This window comes from Lagenorhynchus albirostris, chromosome 20 (assembly GCF_949774975.1).
Source record: "Lagenorhynchus albirostris chromosome 20, mLagAlb1.1, whole genome shotgun sequence".
NCBI classification, from domain to species: Eukaryota; Metazoa; Chordata; class Mammalia; order Artiodactyla; family Delphinidae; genus Lagenorhynchus; species Lagenorhynchus albirostris.
Genome location: NC_083114.1, coordinates 14,585,103 through 14,604,388, shown reverse-complemented (window position 1 = coordinate 14,604,388; position 19,286 = coordinate 14,585,103). Strand labels below are relative to the sequence as shown.

Below are 19,286 nucleotides of genomic sequence, written 5' to 3'. Positions count from 1 at the left end.
TAGATGCAGGAAAGTCACAAGTGTGCTTTCTGAGGGTGTCAGGGTGAGAAGAACATTGTGTCCCCAGTCCTCACTGTCATCCTCTGGTGAAGAGGTCTCTCTGATCTTCAGTCTTTCAGAAGCTGTCTCTGGGATATTTTTGTGTGATAGTCTCTACACGTGAATGAAAACATGGTTTCAGGACACCGGAAATGTCATGTTGGGTCAAATAATTGTTCGGTGGGCTCGGGCTTTTTATCACTGCTTTTGATGCCACCCACCCCCACTTTGTAGTAGCTAGTGGTAGCAGTTCCAAACTCTGGTCTCCAAACAGCTGCTGATATGGGAATTTTTTTTAAAAATTAATCTGTAATGAAATAAGAAGAGTAAGAATAACATGGGAGAACATGTCCAAATGTCATTTTGGGGTAAAGAGCTGTTCTTTATCGTGAGACTATGTCCTTCCATTTTTTTACCTTCAAAAATATCCCTCCTAAAAAAAAAAAAAAAAAATCCCTCCTTTTGTGTAATACAGGTAATAGTAGATGGCAGGTTGTTTGTTGTTTTTTTTTGTGTCTCACCTGGCAAAATAAAAAGAAGACAATCACAGTCCCTGTGCAACTTTTTTTAAAAAATTGTGCTGACAGGGAGATCAGCTCGGTGCTTTGTGACCACCTAGAGGGGTGGGATAGGGAGAGTGGGAGGGAGGGAGATGCAAGAGGGAGGGGATATGGGGATATATGTATATGTATAGCTGATTCACTTTATTATAAAGCAGAAACTAACACACCATTGTAAAGCAATTATACTCCAATATAGATGTTAAAAAAATTGTGCTGAGATACACATAACTTAAAATTTACCATAATTTTACTGAAAAATTTTCAAGTATACAGTGCAGTGGTATCAAGTACATTCACAATGCAACCTTCACCAACATCCATCTCCAGAACTCTTTCCATCTTGCAAAAAGGAAACTCTGTACCCATTAAACAATAACTCCCATTCCCTCCTCCCCTTCCCAGCCCCCGGCTACCATCATTTACTTTCTGCCTCTATGAATCTGACTATTCTAGGTACTTTATATAAGTGAAATTATACAGTATTTTTCTTTTTGTGACTGGCTCCTCTCACTTAGCATAATGTCCTCAACGTTCGTCCATGGTGTAGAGTGTGTCAGAATTTCCTTCCTTTTTTTTCTTTTTTAAAATAAATTTATTTATTTATTTTTGGCTGTGTTGGGTCGTCATTGATGCGCACGGGCTTTTTCTACTTGCGGAAAGTGGGGGCTACTCTTCGTTGCGGTGCGCGGGCTTCTCATTGCAGTGGCTTCTCTTGTTGCGGAGCACGGGCTCTAGGTGCACGGGCTTCAGTAGTTGTGGCGCACGGGCTTAGTTGCTCCGTGGCATGTGGCATCTTCCCAGACCAGGGCTCGAATCCGTGTCCCCTGCATTGGCAGGTGGAGCCTTAACCACTGCGCCACCAGGGCAGCCCAGAGTTTCCTTCCTTTTGATAGCTGAATAATGTTCCATTGTATGTATACACCACTTTTGTTTATCCATTCTTCTGTCAATGGGCCCTTGTATTGCTTCCACCTTTTGGCTATCCTAAATAATGCTGCTATGAACATGGGTGTACAAATATTCTTTTTTATTGAGGTATAATTTACATAAAATGCACAGACTTTAATGAACTGTTTGATGAGCTTTGACAAATATATAGATCAATGTAACTGCCACCCTACAGAACATTTCTACGACCTCAGAAATTTCCCTTGTGCCTATTTCAGTCAATGTCTCCTCCCAAACAAACTCCTCCTCCCACTCTCCTGATTTTTATCACCATAACTGATTAGTTTTGCCTGTTACTAGAACTTAATACAAATGGAATCATACACTATGTACTCTTGTGTCTGGCATTTTTTGCTCAATGTAAGGTGTTTTTTTTTTTTTCAATGTAAGGTTTTTGAGATTCAACCACATTATTGTAATTCATTACCCTTAATTGCTAAGTGTTATACCATTTTATAAATATATACAATTTGTTTATCCATTCTCATTTGAGTTGCTTCCAGTTTGCAGCTATCATGAATAAAGCTGCTAAGAACATTCTTGTACATCTTTTTGTGGACATATATTTTCATTTCTTTTGGGTAAAGACCTAGAAGTGGAATCTCTCTCATAGGAAAGGTGTATGTGTAACTTTATTGGAAAATGACAAAAAGTTGTTTTATTTTATGTTTATCATCTTACCCCTTGTCCTCAGCAATGTCTGAGAGTCCCAGTTTTTCCACATTTTCGCCGTTTGGTATTGTCAATTTAAAAAATTTTAACCATCCTAGTTGATGTATGGTAGTACCTGTGCAACTTTTAATAAATTCCTCAGGCAATTAATTTCCTTCAGTAATATTGCCAGATGGCTTTGCTAGGATAGGATTCTTTGGTTAAAAGTTAAAGAAACACAACTTAAACTAGTCTAAGTGGAAACAAAATGTATTGCCTTTTGCAACCAAACCATGGAGGTCAGAGGTGGAACTGCCCTTCAGATCACTCTCCCTGTGTCCTCTCCTCTCTACCTCTCTTTGCATGTTGGCTTCATTCTCCAAATTCCATTGTCCCCATGAAATTGGAGGTTTGTCTTCAAGCAAGTCTAAGCTTTCATCCACATGGCCTTCCAACTGAACAGAGAAGAAATCACCTTTCCATCTGTTGCAGTTAGAAAACTCCAATTATCCTGGCTTGGGATTCATGCCATCCCTGAAACCAATCATTCTTCAAATCACTGACAACCACAAGTCAGAGATACAGCCCAGACACTTCTTCATTTTTTTCTTGGCCGTGCTGCACAACTTGTGGAATCTTATTTCTCTGACCAGGGATTGATCTTATTTTCCCAACCCAGGCCCTGGACAGTGTGAGCACAGAGTCCCAACCACAGGACTGCCAGGGAATTCCTCCAGACACTTCTTTTCAAAAAAAATTTTTTGTATTGAGTATAGGTGATATACAATGTTGTATTAGTTTCTGGAGTACAGCAAAGTGATTCAGTTTTATATATATATATATATATATATATATATATATACACACACACACACACACACACACACACATATATACATATTCTTTTTCATATTCTTTTCCGTTATGGTTTCTTACAGGATATTGAGGATAGTTCCCTGTGCTATACAGTAGGACCTTGTTGTTTATGTATTTTATATACAGTAGTTTGTATCTGGTGATCCCAGACTCCCAGTTTATCTCTCCCCTACCCCTTTTCCCCTTTGGTAACCATAAATTTGTTTTCTATGTCTGTGAGTCTGTTCCTGTTTTGTAAATAAGTTCACTTGTATCATATTTTAGATTCAACATATAAGTGATGTTATATGATATTTCTCTTTCTTTTTCTAACTTACTTCACTTAGTATGATAATCTCTAGGTCCATCATGTTGCTGCAAATGGCATTATTTCATTCTTTTTTATGGCTGAGGAGTATTCCATTGTATATATGTATCACATCTTCTTTATCCATTTATCTGTCGATGGACATTTATGTTGCTTCCATGTTTTGGCTATTGTAAGTAATGCTGCTATGAACAGTGGGGTGCCTGTACCTTTTCTTTTTCTTTTTTTCATGTATATGTTTTGAATTAGAGTTTTCTCTGGATATATGCCCAGGAGTGTAGTCTAGACACTTCTAATCTCACTTAATTTGTTGCACGTCTCTCAGCTATGGGCATATTAACCATCCATGAACCAATTCCATTTAGGTTTCGGCTTGTATGGCCTCTCAGGTGAACTTAGGAACTGGAAGAGAAGTGCCACGTAAGCAACATTCTGTTGGGCCCAGTAGCCAAAATCCCATCTAGGCTTCCTAGCAGGCCTGCCACACCTTACTAACATGTTGACATTCTCTCTTTCATATTCTCCTTTGATTATTTAATCTTGCCTTTAGAACCCAACTCTACACAGTAAATCATTGGCTTTTAACTCCTCTTCCAATGTCCAGCTTTTTTTAAAAAATAAATTTATTTATTTATTTATTTATGGCTGCATTGGGTCTTTGTTGCCGTACACGGGCTTTCTCCAGTTGCGGCGAGCGGGGGCTACTCTTCATTGTGGTGCGTGGGCTTCTCATTGTGGTGGCTTTTCTTGTTGCGGAGCACAGGCTCCAGGTGCATGGGCTTCAGTAGTTGTGGCACTTGGGCTCAGTAGTTGTGGCTTGCGGGCTCTAGAGTGCAGTCTCAGTAATTGTGGTGCATGGGCTTAGTTGCCCCACGACATGTGGGATCTTCCCGGACCAGGGATTGAACTCGTGTCCCCTGCATTGGCAGGCAGATTCCACTGCACCACCAGGGGAGTCCCCAGCTTATAACTGGAAACTTTCTTTCTTTACAGTTCTCAGTTTCCAAGCCTAATTATTTTAGCTGTTGGAGGCCATCTCAGGAACTCTCTTTTCCTCCCTGGTCTTGACCCATACCTATACTGCTTTTCTGTGGACCTGCCATTCTTCAAGTTCTGCCTGATTTAACATTATTCTCAGACTTTAGCCACTGGATTCCAATGGTCCCTGAGGTCGTTTATAAGAAGTGATCTCTAATTCTGGTGTTCAAGGATATGATGGACAAGGCCACTTTTGCTGAAGCCATAGCTTTATGATTTGGGTCATATAACCTCCCAATTTTTATATGTTTAGATAGTGTTAAAAGTATGAAATGATTTAGTTTATCATTAGGATGGAAGTCATTTCATTCCTCTGATATCTTGGTGTTCCTCCTCTCAAAACCTTCGGCACATCTTGAAGCTCAACTACTAAAAGTTCATTCAGTGTCCTGATGTGAGATCCCAGATGATTCTGTGGGATTTTTGTCATCAAGAAAGCTGGCCCCTTTTCCAGCATATTAATTCCTCCCCTTGCTGCCATCCTATTCTCCTTCCACTCATTAACAACCATGGTGGTTACCAGAAATTGGGAAAGAGAAGAGCAGCCATTGTAGCCAGAAAGGCAAGCATCATCCTCCCTCTTGAGAGCTTTTTAAGGGCTGGGAAAAGGCCCATAGCTAGGTTACCCCTTAAGGCACTGGCAAAGCAGGAACATCAAAATGAGAGAAACATTCATCTTTAATGTAATCTGAACTTTCTCATCCTCAAATCTAGAAGGAAGCTATTTTGATTCTGGAATATATATAAGGTTTGTGTCATTTTGAAAAATAAAATTCTAATTTGAGTTTTATTTTGGGAATGGGATACCATAATTCTTTAGTTCTTAAGGCGCTGAGGCTCTTCTTAATCTGCTCTTAATTGTGTTTTCCTTACTTCTATGTCCAGAGCCTTGTACTGGATCTGGCACAGAGACTGTGCTTAGTCAAGTTCTATTGCATGAATTAATAAATGGATGGAAGACTTGTAGAGTAGAATGAAGTGCTGGGTAAGGAGCAAAGATGGGAGTTGGGGGGTAGGATGGCATTGGGAAGCAGCATTAGAGAACCTGACAGGAACATCTGCTCTGGTGTCCCTAGAGATTTGCTATAATTGCCATCTATGCTGTCTTGTCTTTGGTTGCATCAGTTCCACCTGTTTTACCTGGTTTCCTTGTCATTCTTTCCTTTCTGCATAAAGTGTTTCCCTTCTCTATTGAGCATATGAGCCAGTAATTCCTTCTTATAAGGGTCATTTTGCAAACCCACTGCTTTGTTCTGTGTCCCTGGCACTCAGGGTCTCCTGGGGAGCCTTGGCTTTTCTGTGGGCTTGCAGCATTTCAGTAACTGCTTTGTCCTGGTAACTGCTATCATTCCCTTACACCGTTTTCACTCAGACCTGTAACAGAGAGATGACTGCAGATTGTTCCCATAAATAGTATCAATCTCTTCACCTTCTGGAAATTCTTCATCTTATACTCTCGAGATAGAGTCCAGCTGGCTGGGTGTGAATGTGCTTTGTTTGTGCCAATCCAGTCTCGGCAAGTATTTTCATCAAAATTAGAGGCTGCAATTGCTGACTGCCAGAGCATCCCTGGTAACAATATTTTTCTGGTTGGGAGGTGTGAGTTGTGCTCTGGGGCCTTTATGTAAGAGCGCACAGTCCTAGTTTATTGCTGTTTTTATTGGAAGATGTCTTTGGATTGGGGCATACCTGACTATGTCTGGGCAAGAGAGCGCTTGGTTTCATTTGAATTTGTTGCTAGAATCTAGGACCAGCCTTGGGCAGACTTATACAACAGGTATAAGGTATAACCCAAGTAAGACTAAGCTCTACTCAGCCCTGTCTCAGCATGGTCACATCCAAAGGAAATCCAAATCCGATTCCTGAAAAGTATGGTAAGTCTTCACTGAAGTTATCTTAAAGGTGTGTCTCTCCTAAAGTCTCACACTTCTCAGGAATTTCCTCCAGTCTTCCTTTTCTCTCTGAAATTCCTCCACCCTCATACATGCTCTTTATTACCTCCCCACTCTCAGGGAATTCAGGGTGTTTTTTTTTTTTTTTTTTAAATTTTAGCTCACATAACATAAAATTAACCATTTTAAACTGTACATTTCAATGGCATTTAGTACATTCACAATCTTGTACAACCATCAGTTTTATCTAGTTCCACAATTTTTTCATTGCCCAAAAGGAAACCCTGTATCCATCAAGCAGCCACTCCCATTCCCCCCTACACTTGTATTTTCAAAAAGCTCTCAAGGTGGGCTTCCCTGGTGACGCAGTGGTTGAGAGTCCGCCTGCCGATGCAGGGAACACGGGTTCATGTCCCGGTCCGGGAAGATCCCACATGCCGCGGAGCGGCTGGGCCCGTGAGCCATGGCCGCTGAGCCTGCGCTTCCGGAGCCTGTAAACAGCTAGAAAATGGCTGATCTAGGATTTGAACTCAGTTCATGGTCTAACAGTATTGATGAACTTTTCTCTGACTCCCCATCACAATTAGTTGCTTTTTCCTCTGTGTTCCAATAGAAGGTTTTTTTTGTTTTTGTTTCATTTTGTTTTGTTTTAGTTCACTACATAGAAGCAGTTTTATCATAGAGTAAACACACAGACTCTGAAGCCAGACTCCCTGAGTTTGAGTCCTGGATCTTTGGCTTGCCAGCTGTGAGATCTTGTGCCTCAGTATATTTATTTATCTTTGAAACGGGGAAGATAATAGTACATAACTCAGGATTGTTGTGAAGATTAAATGCATCAACCAATGTAAAGGGTTTAGCACAGTGCCTGTTACATAGCACTGGCCTCATGGGAATATTCTGTCCTGTCTATGTTATATCTCCCTCACTAGACTCTGGCCTCCTAGAAGAGGACAATCCTTCATTCATCTTCCAATCCTCCTGCACCCAGCACAGCAGACCTTTCACTAGATGGGTGCTCCATAAACATTTGCCAAATTGAATGTGTCAGTCTGTGGGTGTTTCTGCCAGACAGTGTGACATTTACAGGTTCATGATCTATGGTGTGCTTCAATTACCTAAGAGTCTTTTTAGAAAAAGTGGTTGCTGAAGTCGGGCAGGCCATTCAAAAGCTCTGCCCTGTTTCCAAAAATCCAGGTCATTACCACTCTGCTTCTGTGAACCAGAAGCCTTTCCCCAATTCCCTCACTTGTGAGGCCAAGACTTCCCTTGTGGGAAGGAGAAAAGGGACACCTGTCACAAGGTTAAGATTTCTCAGGGGCAGCTGGAGTTATTTAGTTGGAGTTTTCCCCTCCAGTGAGCAGTGACCGGGTTGGGAGCTTTGGGTTTCATTTCTAACCACCAGCACAGGGTACCTGCTTAGGATGGAGACTCCAGACCCAAAAGAGGCTACAATCACAAGGCAGGAGGCCCAGGGATTCCTGGGAGGGTGGTGGCTCAAGTTACATCACATTATTTCACTGCCTTCACACGTTTATTTATTGCCTCACTAGGTGAGGCTGCAGGAGTGAGTTGGCAGGAAGAGGCTTCAAAGGAGAGTGAAAACGGTAGAAAAGGAAATATTTGATTAGAGGTTAACATGTCCCCTGGGGCTTCTTTGATTTGGATTATTCTAAAAGTACACAGTGTAATGATTAAGTACTCCGGGTTGGAGGGGGGGAAGGGAGGAGTGGTCTCTGTACAGAGTTGGGGCTCTGTTTCTGATGAGTTGCAGCTGCTGTGTAAAAGGCGCACTAAACCAAACAGGCAGGGAGGAGAAGAGGAGCTCACAGGACCAGAGTGACTGTGTGCTAAAGTCATCATCTTCACCTAAGCCCGCGCTTTCTCCTGTCCTACACCTCAGTGAACACCTGCAAGTTGCTTTGGCTATAACCTGAAGTCAGCCTACAACCCTCTGTCTCTCTCTGTCACCAGATCCTGTCCACTTTCTCTCCTAAAGGTCTTTCAAATCCATTTCCTTCTTTCTACCTCCACTGGCACTGTCCTTGAGGGTTCAGAGCCTCATGTCTTCTCGGATTATATCTTCCTTACAGGGTTCTTGGTCTCGAGTCTTAGTCCTTCCACTCCATTCTCCATGTTACTGTCAGAGAGATTTTTCTAAACTAGCTTAAAATCCATCAGTGGCTCTCCGTGGTCTTACAGATCAAGTGCTCCCCAGAGTCTGGCTTGTGAGGCTCTTTGGGTTCTGGTCCTGCTTCTCTGGCTTGTGTCCTCCATACCTGTGAGCTCCTTCACAATCCTGCTCTGCATGCAGTTCTCAGAATGTGCAGTATTTGCTCTCAAGCCTTCGGCGCTTGCTCTTCCTTCTGTCCAGAATACCTCCCTTCCTCCCCTAGTTTCTCTCTTTCTCCCTTACTCCTCCTTGGGTTGAATGAGGTTTCCCTCACCTGGGCCCCCATATCCACATTGTACCGCTTACCACAAACTGTGTCCAACCTCTAACTGAGCAGAGTGAATTGCTTACCAGCACGTAGCTCTAGCACACAATAGTTACTCAGTAAAAATCTGATAAATGAATGAACCCTTTACTATTCATATTAGGGTTCAATCATAGTTCAAGGAAGGAGACTTGAATCGCTTGGCTCTGAAAGAAGGAACCAGAACAGTTATTGCAATTATGTTCTTTGTTGGGTAGAATTTCACACTTGATAAAAGGATTGTGAGGTTTTGTGTTTCTTCAAGCTAAAGTGATTTAAGCCTACTTTGAAGACCAGTTTAAAGGCCTCTTCTCCAGATGATAAAACAGGGTACTTGTCAGTTTTGAGGCGTTCCGGAATTATTCTCACCAAGCAAGTGTCTCCAGAAATGTCATACCTGCTGCTTTTAAAATGTTATTCTAAGGCCACAGTTAAACAAGTACCTCGCTCAGGAGAGGTGTGAGAGGTGGGCAAGTGAATCATGAAATGAAATCTGCCTACAGGGCTGAGAATAGCACACACAGGAACCAATGGCAGTGAAATAAACTGGGGTAACACCAAGGAAATATATCCATTAACACAAAGGGAGCCTACTACATAGCAGATTTCCACTGTACATAAAGGAGACACCTTCTTTCAACAGAGACTAAAAACTGAAATGAGGTAGTGAGCCCTCTGCCACTCCAAGTGTCCCAGTCTCTTCAACCGCTGCCGAGGCGCTGGGCGACAGACTCCGATGGAAGGGGTGCAAGGTGCAAAGGGCTGAGGCGTCTTTTAGCTCTTCCAAGGTAGATTCTTTAGAACTTTTGGGTTTTTTCGAGTCCTTTGAGTCTTTCTAACCTTTTGATTCTTTCAATTCTCGGTTCTAAGCGTTAAAGCGCCGCTAGGAAAAGCTGCAACAAAGATGGGAAGGAAGCTAGTGAGAGTACTCAGAGAAAAAGGGGTGAGAATTTAAGGGGTAAGCCAGAAAGAAGAGACTGAGGGAGTAAAGGAGAAGCGGAGCAAACGCAGAAGGGAAACGGGGAGGAGGGAAAGAGAGCGACAGGAACCTAGACCGATGAAGAGAGTGACCAAACTCTTCCCCGAGAGAAGGAAGGCACGCCCAGAGGGAATCGGCTGCTTTAAGGACAGCCCCGCCCCTCGGCGTGACGCCGCAGCAGGGCCGGCCACGATTGGCTGCGGCCTGAAGGGCGGGATGGGGTTGCTAGGAGCGGAGGGGATCCGGCTGGCCAAGGCCTCCCGGAGCGCGGAGCCGAGGGAACGGGGTCCGGGTTTGCAGCGCTGCTGGAAGATGGCGAGAGGCTGGGACGCGCGGCCGCCCTGGCGGCCAGGGCGCGTCTCGCTGCTGCTGTGTCTGCTGTTGCTGCTGAGGAGCCCGGCCCGGGCAGCGCACATCAAGAAGGCGGAGGCGACGACGACGACGACGAGCGCGGGCGCCGAGGCGGTCAAGGGCCAGTTCGACCGCTACTACCACGAAGAGGAGCTGGGCTTGGCGCTGAGGGAGGCGGCGGCCGCGGGGCCCCCGGGCCTGGCCCGCCTCTTCAGCATCGGCAGCTCGGTGGAGGGCCGGCCGCTGTGGGTGCTGCGCCTCACGGCGGGCCTGGGGCCGCCGCCTTCTGACGGCGATACGGGGCCCGACGCGGCGGGGCCGCTCCTGCCCGGCCGGCCGCAGGTGAAGCTGGTGGGCAACATGCACGGCGACGAGACCGTCTCGCGCCAGGTGCTCGTCTACCTGGCCCGCGAGCTGGCGGCTGGCTACCGCCGCGGGGACCTGCGCCTGGTCCGCCTGCTCAACACCACTGACGTGTACGTTCTGCCCAGCCTCAACCCCGACGGCTTCGAGCGCGCCCACGAGGGCGACTGCGGCTTCAGCGACAGCGGCCCTCCCGGGGCCAGCGGCCGCGACAACAGCCGTGGCCGCGACCTCAACCGCAGCTTCCCGGACCAGTTCAGCACCGGTGAGCCCCCGTCCCTGGACGACGTGCCCGAGGTGCGCGCCCTGATCGAGTGGATCCGCAGGAACAAGTGAGTGTCGTCCTCCCTCCACCGCCGCCTCCTCCCCCCCGCCCCCTCCCCATCCAAGTGAGCCTCCAGAGCAGAGGCTGGATCCGGCACTCAGCAAGCGCTCAAACGGTGCTCTCAGGCCTAAGGGACGGGAGTAGTGAGGGCGGAGAGCGACACCCCGTAACGGGGACAGGGCCCAGGCCGCTTAGCCTCCTGTCCGTCTAATTGTCCGAGAAGCGCTGCCTAGAGGCTGTCATTTATTCAAAGGATGCAGAGAGCGCTGTTTGGCCGGAGGGGAGACTCTTCTAGCATCCTGGCCCCTGTTCTCACAGGGTCGTAGAATATGAGCGACGGAAGAGACATTGAGGATGACCTAGGTCAGCTCACTTATTTTATACATAAACTGACAAGATTGCGATTATCTTATTACTACTGGCATTGTGCTAAGCCCTTTCCGTGGACTGCATGATCTCAGTTGATGTTGGCCACAACCTGATGAGACAGACAGCATTAACATCCCTGTTCTGTAGCTGGAACTTCAACTCACGCATTTAGTCAGTGCTCTTAACGGGCATGGAGGGAGACTGTAGCCTAGAAATGACAGATGACACTCCCGGGGTCTTTTTCTTGGTTATTTAACCGAAACTGATTCACTTCCAGTCTTTACCTCTGACTCAGCTGTGGAGCATATAGGTATGGCTGGCTGGAGAACTTGTACAGATCTGGAACCTTCATCTGTAAGCAGCTTCATTTTAGACTCTGAAGGGTTTCTGCTGCCACTTGTGCACATTATTAGTGGGCCAGGGCCAGATGGCTAATTGTCACACTTAATAGACACCTTAAGTGTTAGTAACCGCTCTGTGAGATTTAAAAACTTAAAGGAAGCACGAGGACCTGAAGAAATTGGTGTATAACAAGAAAATATTATAAATATATATATGGTGTGTTTATGTACCCAGTTAAACCTTACAGGAATTGTTCCTACTGGCAAAATGTGTGTGGGCTACAATAATATGGGTCATCTCTGTGGAGAAGGTAGAACTTGAACTGAGTCTTGAGAGACGGGTAGGATTTTCAGCAAAAAGGTGGAGGAGAGGAATAAAGGAAGAAGGAACTTATTCCAGGTGGAATAATATCTGAAGTGACCATGCACCTCTTCCTTTTGTCAAGCATCGGCTTTGCCAGCATATCCCCATTTTTGTGTCTTCATAAGGCTTGTGAAGCAATTAATCTTTCCATACTGATTTGAAGAAGATATCTGAGTGACAGATAAGATACAAGCAATAATGAGCAAAGAAGTTTCCCTTTAGGACTTGGAATCATCTCTTCTACAAGGTTCAGCATATATAGCAGACCTTGAAAAATTCATGGCCATTATGACAATTCTAGATTCTTTTTATCTCCTACGTTTCACTTTACTCCTTCTGAGATCCCTTGTAGGTATTAATTTCACATGCTTTCAGGGAAGATTTTTCCTTTAAAGATAGTGGTGTCGGGACTTCCCTGGTGGCGCAGTGGTTAAGAATCTGCCTGCAAATGCAGGGGACACAGGTTGGAGCCCTGGTCTGGGAAGTCCCACATGTCGCAAAGCAACTGAGCCCACAAGCCACGACTGCTGAGCCTGTGTGCCACAACTTCTGAAGCACACGTGCCTAGAGCCCGGGCTCCGCCACAAGAGAAGCCACCGCAATGAGAAGCCCGCTCACTGCAATGAAGAGTAGTCCCAGCTCGCCGCAACTAGAGAAAGCCCAAGTGTAACAATGAAGACCCAACGCAGCCAAAAATAGATAAATAAATAAATAAATTTAAATAAAATAAAAAAATAAAGATAATGGTGTCAGGACCTCTGAACATTTACATAAGAAGTGTGACTTTAACATACAGCTTATTGTCAGAAGCTGTGATGGCCAGGGCCTTTCTGAGATGATATATCAAATTCACTGTTTGCATTGCTTGAAGGACACGTTTAAAAAGCCCCATCATGACCTTTGCAGGGATGTAAATTCTGTGAGTAGATTTTTCTATTCAGTATTACTTCTGCTGTGACCAGAAATAAAAATGAGCTTTGTCTTGGTGCAAGTCACCTTGAGACTATACTGAAAGCTTTAAATTTTAAATCTAGGACCAAAAATGTGCTCTTTGGATAACTCTTTCATATCACCAGTATTTAATGATTAAAGTTATGGTCTGGGCTGGCTATTCAATGATAGGAGCTTGTGAAGATTTTAAAAGCTCATCTGTGTCAGTTGGTATTACAAAGGAAGTGGCTCTATTTTGTGGCTATGGACTACCCTAATCATATCCGCCCTCTTTTCAAATGTAACTCTAATCAGAAGGGAAAGTATGTGAGTATATAGGGTGAAAAGTACATCCTTCCATCCTCAATTATAAATAACTCAAGATGCACATTATTTAATGATTAATCAGTAACAAGGGACATTGATATGTGAATAAAGTAAAGAAAGCAAGCACATACACGATTTGAGATTGATTCCTAAATATATAGAGACAACTTTATGGATAGGAAATTCTAAAACCACAGACATCTGTCTGTACAGGGAAATTACCTTTTTCAATGTATTTCGTGAAATAAATCATTTGAATAATTTCTTGATATCCTATTCACCCAGCTGTATTAGAAATAGATTTTTGTTGTTGTTTTGGATATGTAACAATTTAACACTCATTTCCTCCTGCTTGGGAAAGTGGAGTTTATTTTCTTTGTTTCACTTTATACTTCATCCAATCCATGATTTTGTACTACTGATAATTGACTCATCTGCTCAAGAAAATATACAAGATTTTAACTCCATCATTAAAATAAAGATTTTATAGTTTACTTCACCCTCATATTTTTGGCACAGTTCTTTAATTAAATATACCTGCTTAGACTTTAATAGGAGATTAGCATATAAATGATTTTTTGGGTATGTTTGTGAAAAGCATTATCATATTGTTGGGGTAGGTGTATAGCTACAATTTCCTGAAACCTTTAGAATTTAGTTTATCAGACATCAAGTTTTCTTAATTTTTTTAAAGTTATTTACAGGGTTATCTGGGGACCATAATAAAGTTAACTTAGAGATTGACTTTTTAATATCTACAGACTCTTGTTTATAATTTTTATGATATATTTACCAGTTACTTTAAATCTTACGCAAGGAATGATATATGATATTGAAGTCAAGTGTGAGAAACACTTAAGAGAATTGATTTGATTGGAAACCATAAAATACCCTTCAAATAAAATTGGATCGATATACAAAGTTGGTTTGACAAAGACTAAAAGAAATAATCTTACAACCACTATAATAGATATCACTTTCTTTTGAAATCGCCCTTACCAGAGTGGCATTGGTGCTTTTAAAACTATGTGAGTAGAGTAAGGAAAATCTAATAATTTAATTTTATCACTCAAGTAGATTGCAAATATTTCATTGTTCTAAAAGTATTTGATTAGGCCATTTTAACAGTATTTCAAAATGTGTTACAAGAAATGTCAAACAAAGTGAAAAACAGCATTTAATAGAGAATCTTGGAATTTAAAATTTTAATTGAACACGTATAAAGTAACATGCTTCACTTATTTAGAATATTCAGTTACCCTATTTTTTTTTTTCCCCACTAGACTTTGAATGCCATGAGGGCATTTTTGTATTTGTTTCTTCACTAATATATTCCTTAGTGCCTATAGAACATTTGGCTTATAGTTGACACTCAAGAAAATTTGTTGCTCAGTTGATTGTCTGAACTGGGCCAGCCTTCTTGTAACTTTCCCAAAGTCAGTGTGGGGTGGTGGTGGGGATACTTAAATTATCTTAGGCATAGAAACCAAAAAGTAAATTGTTAATAACTTGCTATGGAGGAGGGATGGGTAAATTGGAGTTAGAATAGATGCTTAGTTTTTGTTTCTGTAACATTGTAGCATTGGAACTGGTGAGTAGAATTATAGTCTGTAAGGCAGTGATTCCCTAAGCAGGGTGCTAGAGGTCTCCAAAGGAATGAACATTTGCTGAGCAGGGGATATAAAGCAGTCATTGTGCTGGAAGATAATTGTACATGTATTATCTTATTTAATTCTTGTAACAACTCTGGGAGGCAGGTAGCATTAATCCCCATTTTACAGATGAGAGAGAAACTGGGGTTCAATGGATTTAGAGGCAGCAACTTCTCCTGATCATGTTACTAGTGAGTGACATGTCTGCAAAACCAAATGTTCTTATGCATATTTGCCTGGTTTTAAAGCCTGTGCTATTGCCACTATACCAAATGGCATTCCCCTCTGGTATCTAGAACTGTGCTAATTTTAATTATGTAAAACTAGTCTTCTTTCATAGTCTATTCTGGTGTTTAATCACTGTCTTTATCAGCTAAATTCTGTCTTCTGATGAATAGATTCTGTGTTACAAGTAATTTTCATTGTTTGACCTCCTCTGGGAGGTACTGATCATACTTAACCTTTCAAATTAAACATATCGTAGACTTAATTTTCTTTCAAACATATAGAAAGAAACGTTATAAATCAACCCCCTTTAGAATTACTGTAGGTCAGTTTATTTCAGCCACAAAAAGGCAGAAGCAAAAAATCTAATTTTGAGTGCAAAGAGAAAAGTGTTTAATCTCCACTCATAGTAATGGTTTGAACTGTTACCTGAGTGAAAAATGTATAAATAGGACTTTGGCATGTTTTTGCCTTTACCTTTTACCATAAAAGGCATTCTTCAGTATTTCTATATCTATAAATTTGACCAAATTGTAAATGGGTTCGCTTAAAAGTATCAATAAAAATGCAAAAAGTTTAAAATGTTTCTTTTATAGAAGCAGCCTTGTCTCCATGTCAGTTTATTTTTTAATGGTCCAACCGGGAACCTTGCACCTAGAAAGAGAGCTGCTTTTACAGTGATGCAATGTGCTGTATTGTTTTTATCTGAAAGCAGCTCGGGTCTTCCCCGCCACTGAATTTTCTCAACTATGGCTTCTCTCCTGGAAATGTGAATTTAGTGTACTGTGAAAATGGAATGAGGCAAAGCACATCCTGTTTTAAATTAGACTCCCTATCTTAAAAATTCTCTCTGGACAGTAATATAAAAAGCATGAAACTTATTAACCTAACTCGTATATTCAACAAATATTTATTTATGCCAGCCATGCTTTCTATGAAATTAACACAATATGAAGTACAAGAATTAGATTGAACTCTATGAAATTGTAATTTTTGTAGGTCAAGACATGGTTGAATAGTGGCAAGTTCATATTGTTCAACTTAATACATGATTTTACAGTTCCCTGAATAAGACGTCTCCTGAAACATTAGTTTACACTGTGTTATTCAGCTATTTTTTTCAGTGATGGGGAAATTATTTAAAGTTATTTGAAGTTAACTTGGACTGTAAAAACTGTTTGAAATTTATTGAGTTAATAATACTTTCTTTCCATTTTCTTTTATTTTATTGTTGTTAGTCTAACAGCTGATAGAGTTGTCCTCTAGGTGTCAAGAGGAATATCTAAGTTCATTTATAAAAGATGTAGAATTTTAAAATACATGTTTTCTGTTCCCTTTAAAAAATGATATGTGATTTGGTTATGTTTTCAAAGGTTTGTGCTTTCTGGAAATCTGCATGGTGGCTCAGTGGTAGCAAGCTATCCTTTTGATGATTCTCCAGAACATAAGGCTACTGGAATATATAGCAAAACCTCAGATGATGAAGTATTTAAATACTTGGCAAAAGCCTATGCTTCAAACCACCCCATAATGAAAACTGGTGCCCCTCATTGTCCTGGAGATGAAGATGAGACTTTCAAAGATGGGATCACAAATGGTGCGCATTGGTATGATGTGGAAGGTACGTAAAGCCCTGAATATGCTATATTTCCCCCTGTGTACATTTAGCATTCCTAAGTATACTCTGGTGGAAAGAGGAAATTTCGAGGAATTCTGATTTTTTTTTTTTTTGGCCATGCTGCACAGCATGTGGGAGCTTAGTTCCCTGACCAAGGATCAAACCTGTGCCCCCTGCATTAGAAACGCAGTCTTAACCACTGGACCACTGGGGAAGTCTGAATTCTGATTTTTTTAATCTTTTGTTTTTTAATTTTGAAAATTTCAAACCCACAGTAAAATTGAAAGAAAACTACATGAACACCTGTATATCCTTCATTTAAATTCACCGTTATCTTACCCCAAATGTTCCCCCTCCTAACCCCTCTCACGTGTATGCACACACACACACACTCTTTTGCCAAATGATCCAAAAGTAGGTTGCAGATTTTATGACACTTCACCTGTAAATACCTCCCAAGTATGTATTTCCTAAGTACAAGGACATTCTCTTGTGTAACCCATGTACCATTATTGTAACTGAGAAATCAACAGTAATTCAGTACTATCATCGCACATGCTGTTCATAAACTCAAAATTCCTCTATTATCCCCCAGATATCTCTTATAGCTCCTTTTCTTCCAGATCAGATGCAGTCAAGGTCCCAGCATTGCATTTGGCTCTTGTGTTTTTTTAGTTTCCCCCATCTAGAACAGTCATATCAACAGTCTCTTTTCTTAATGATGGTGAAACTTCTGAAGTGTCCAGGCCAGTTGTCCTACAGAAGGTCCCATATTCTAGATTTGCTGCTTTCTTCCTGGTAAGATTATCAGGTCAGAATTTCCAGCAAGATCATTATATCAGTCCCATCAGGAGGCACATAAAGTGAGGCTGCAAGTGGCCAAGTTGGGCAGCTTGGTTAATGTGATGACCACCACTTCTCTCCATTTTACATAAAGGCACATTTTCCCTTTGTATTTTAATATGTGGGATGATTGTGGAATGCTGTTTTTTAAAAATTGTGGTTGAAAAAAATATATCATAAAATTTGACATTTTAACCTTTTTTTTTTTTTTTTTTTTGCGGTACGCGGGCCTCTCACTGCTGTGGCCTCTCCCATTGCGGAGCACAGGCTCCAGATGCGCAGGCTCAGCAGCCATGGCTCACAGGCCCAGCCGCTCTGCGGCATGTGGGATCTTCCCGGACCGGGGCACGAACCCACGTCCCCTGCATCGGCAGGCGGACTCTCAACCACTGCGCCACCAGGGAAGCCCTTAACCATTTTTAAATGTAGAATTAAGTGGTATTAATTATATTCACAATGTTGTACGTCTGTATCACTACCGTCTACTTACAAAACTTTAAAAATACCAGACAGAAACTCTGTAACCATTAAGCAAAAACTCCCTATTCCCCACTCATTTCCCACCGCCCCCACCCCCACCCCCAGCTACTGGTAACTTCTAATCTCCTTTTTATCTCTGTGAATTTGCCTACTCTAGATATTTCATATAACTAGAGTTAATATATTTGTCCTTCTACATCTGGCTCATTTCACTTAGCATAACGTTTTCAGGGTTCATCCATTTTGCAGCATGTATCAGAACTTCATTTCTTTTTATGGCTGAGAAGTATTCCATTGTATGTATATACTACATTTCATTTATCCAGTCATCCGTTGTTTCCACCTTTTAGCTACTATGAATAATGCTGCTATGAATGTTGGTGTACAAGTATCTACTTGAGTCCTTGTTTTCAAATCTTTTCAACTACTCAGGAGTGGAATTGCTGGGTCATATGGTAATTCTGTATTTAGCTTTTTACACAGTGGCTGTAGTACTTTACATATCCACCAGCAATTTCTCATGAAATGCTATGTTTATGTTAAAGTAAGCTTGAATTGTTTACCTTTTCTTTTAAATGTTACAAAAACAGCTATTGTTCTTTTTAAACTTTTGGTATCCTTTGAATAATGACTTTTTCATTTTTATGCCCAGGCTTAGACAATTTAATTAAGAGTAATCAGAAGGAACAAGTCACTCTATGGAAAAGTCATCAGTATAAACTTTTTTCTCTTCTTAGAATCTGCCCACGGTGAATGCCTTAGATTTCCCCTTACCTTGTTGTTGGCAGTTAGTCACATTATAAAGTATGTTACGACGTTTCTCTTCATGTGCCTTCATATAAATATTTGAATAACTCTTTGACTTCTTATGTCAAGCCAAGTGTACACAAATTGGGTGCTAAGTTTGAGGACTTGATACTTTCTAGAGTCTTTTTATTCCCGTATAGTTTCTACCAGTGTTTCTTATATATAACTAGTGATTTGAACTATTTAGAAAGGGCTTTGAAATATTTAGAAGCCAGACTTTCTGCCCAGAACAATTAGAAGTGGTTTGAAAACCATTAAAAAATTTTAAAGATAAAGGACGTACTTTAATGTTTAATCTCATTTCAATCTTTAGCAAATATATTTCTATTTTTTCTTTCTTTCTTTTTTTTTTTTTTTTGTGGGATCTTAGTTCCCCGACCAGGGATTGAACTTACGCCGTCTGCAGTGAAAGCACAGAGTTTTAGCCACTGGATCACCAGGGAATTCCCTTTAGCAAGTATATATAATAAAACCTGATTTCATGAACTAGTGGTTTTGTGATGTAGTCAAGTTGCTTCATT

The 19,286-nt window shown here is 41.6% G+C and overlaps 1 protein-coding gene across 1 annotated transcript in view; it reads left to right on the top strand.

Moving 5' to 3' along the window:
• The first annotated feature begins 10,015 nt into the window (after window positions 1-10,015).
• CPD (carboxypeptidase D) overlaps window positions 10,016-19,286 on the top strand; it is a 66,292-nt gene continuing 57,021 nt past the window's right edge. The window contains exons 1-2 of the mRNA XM_060133172.1: window positions 10,016-10,816; window positions 16,391-16,638. Of these exons, the coding sequence (XP_059989155.1) occupies window positions 10,083-10,816; window positions 16,391-16,638 (982 nt within the window). The 5' untranslated portion in view covers window positions 10,016-10,082. The remainder of the gene's footprint in view (window positions 10,817-16,390; window positions 16,639-19,286) is intronic.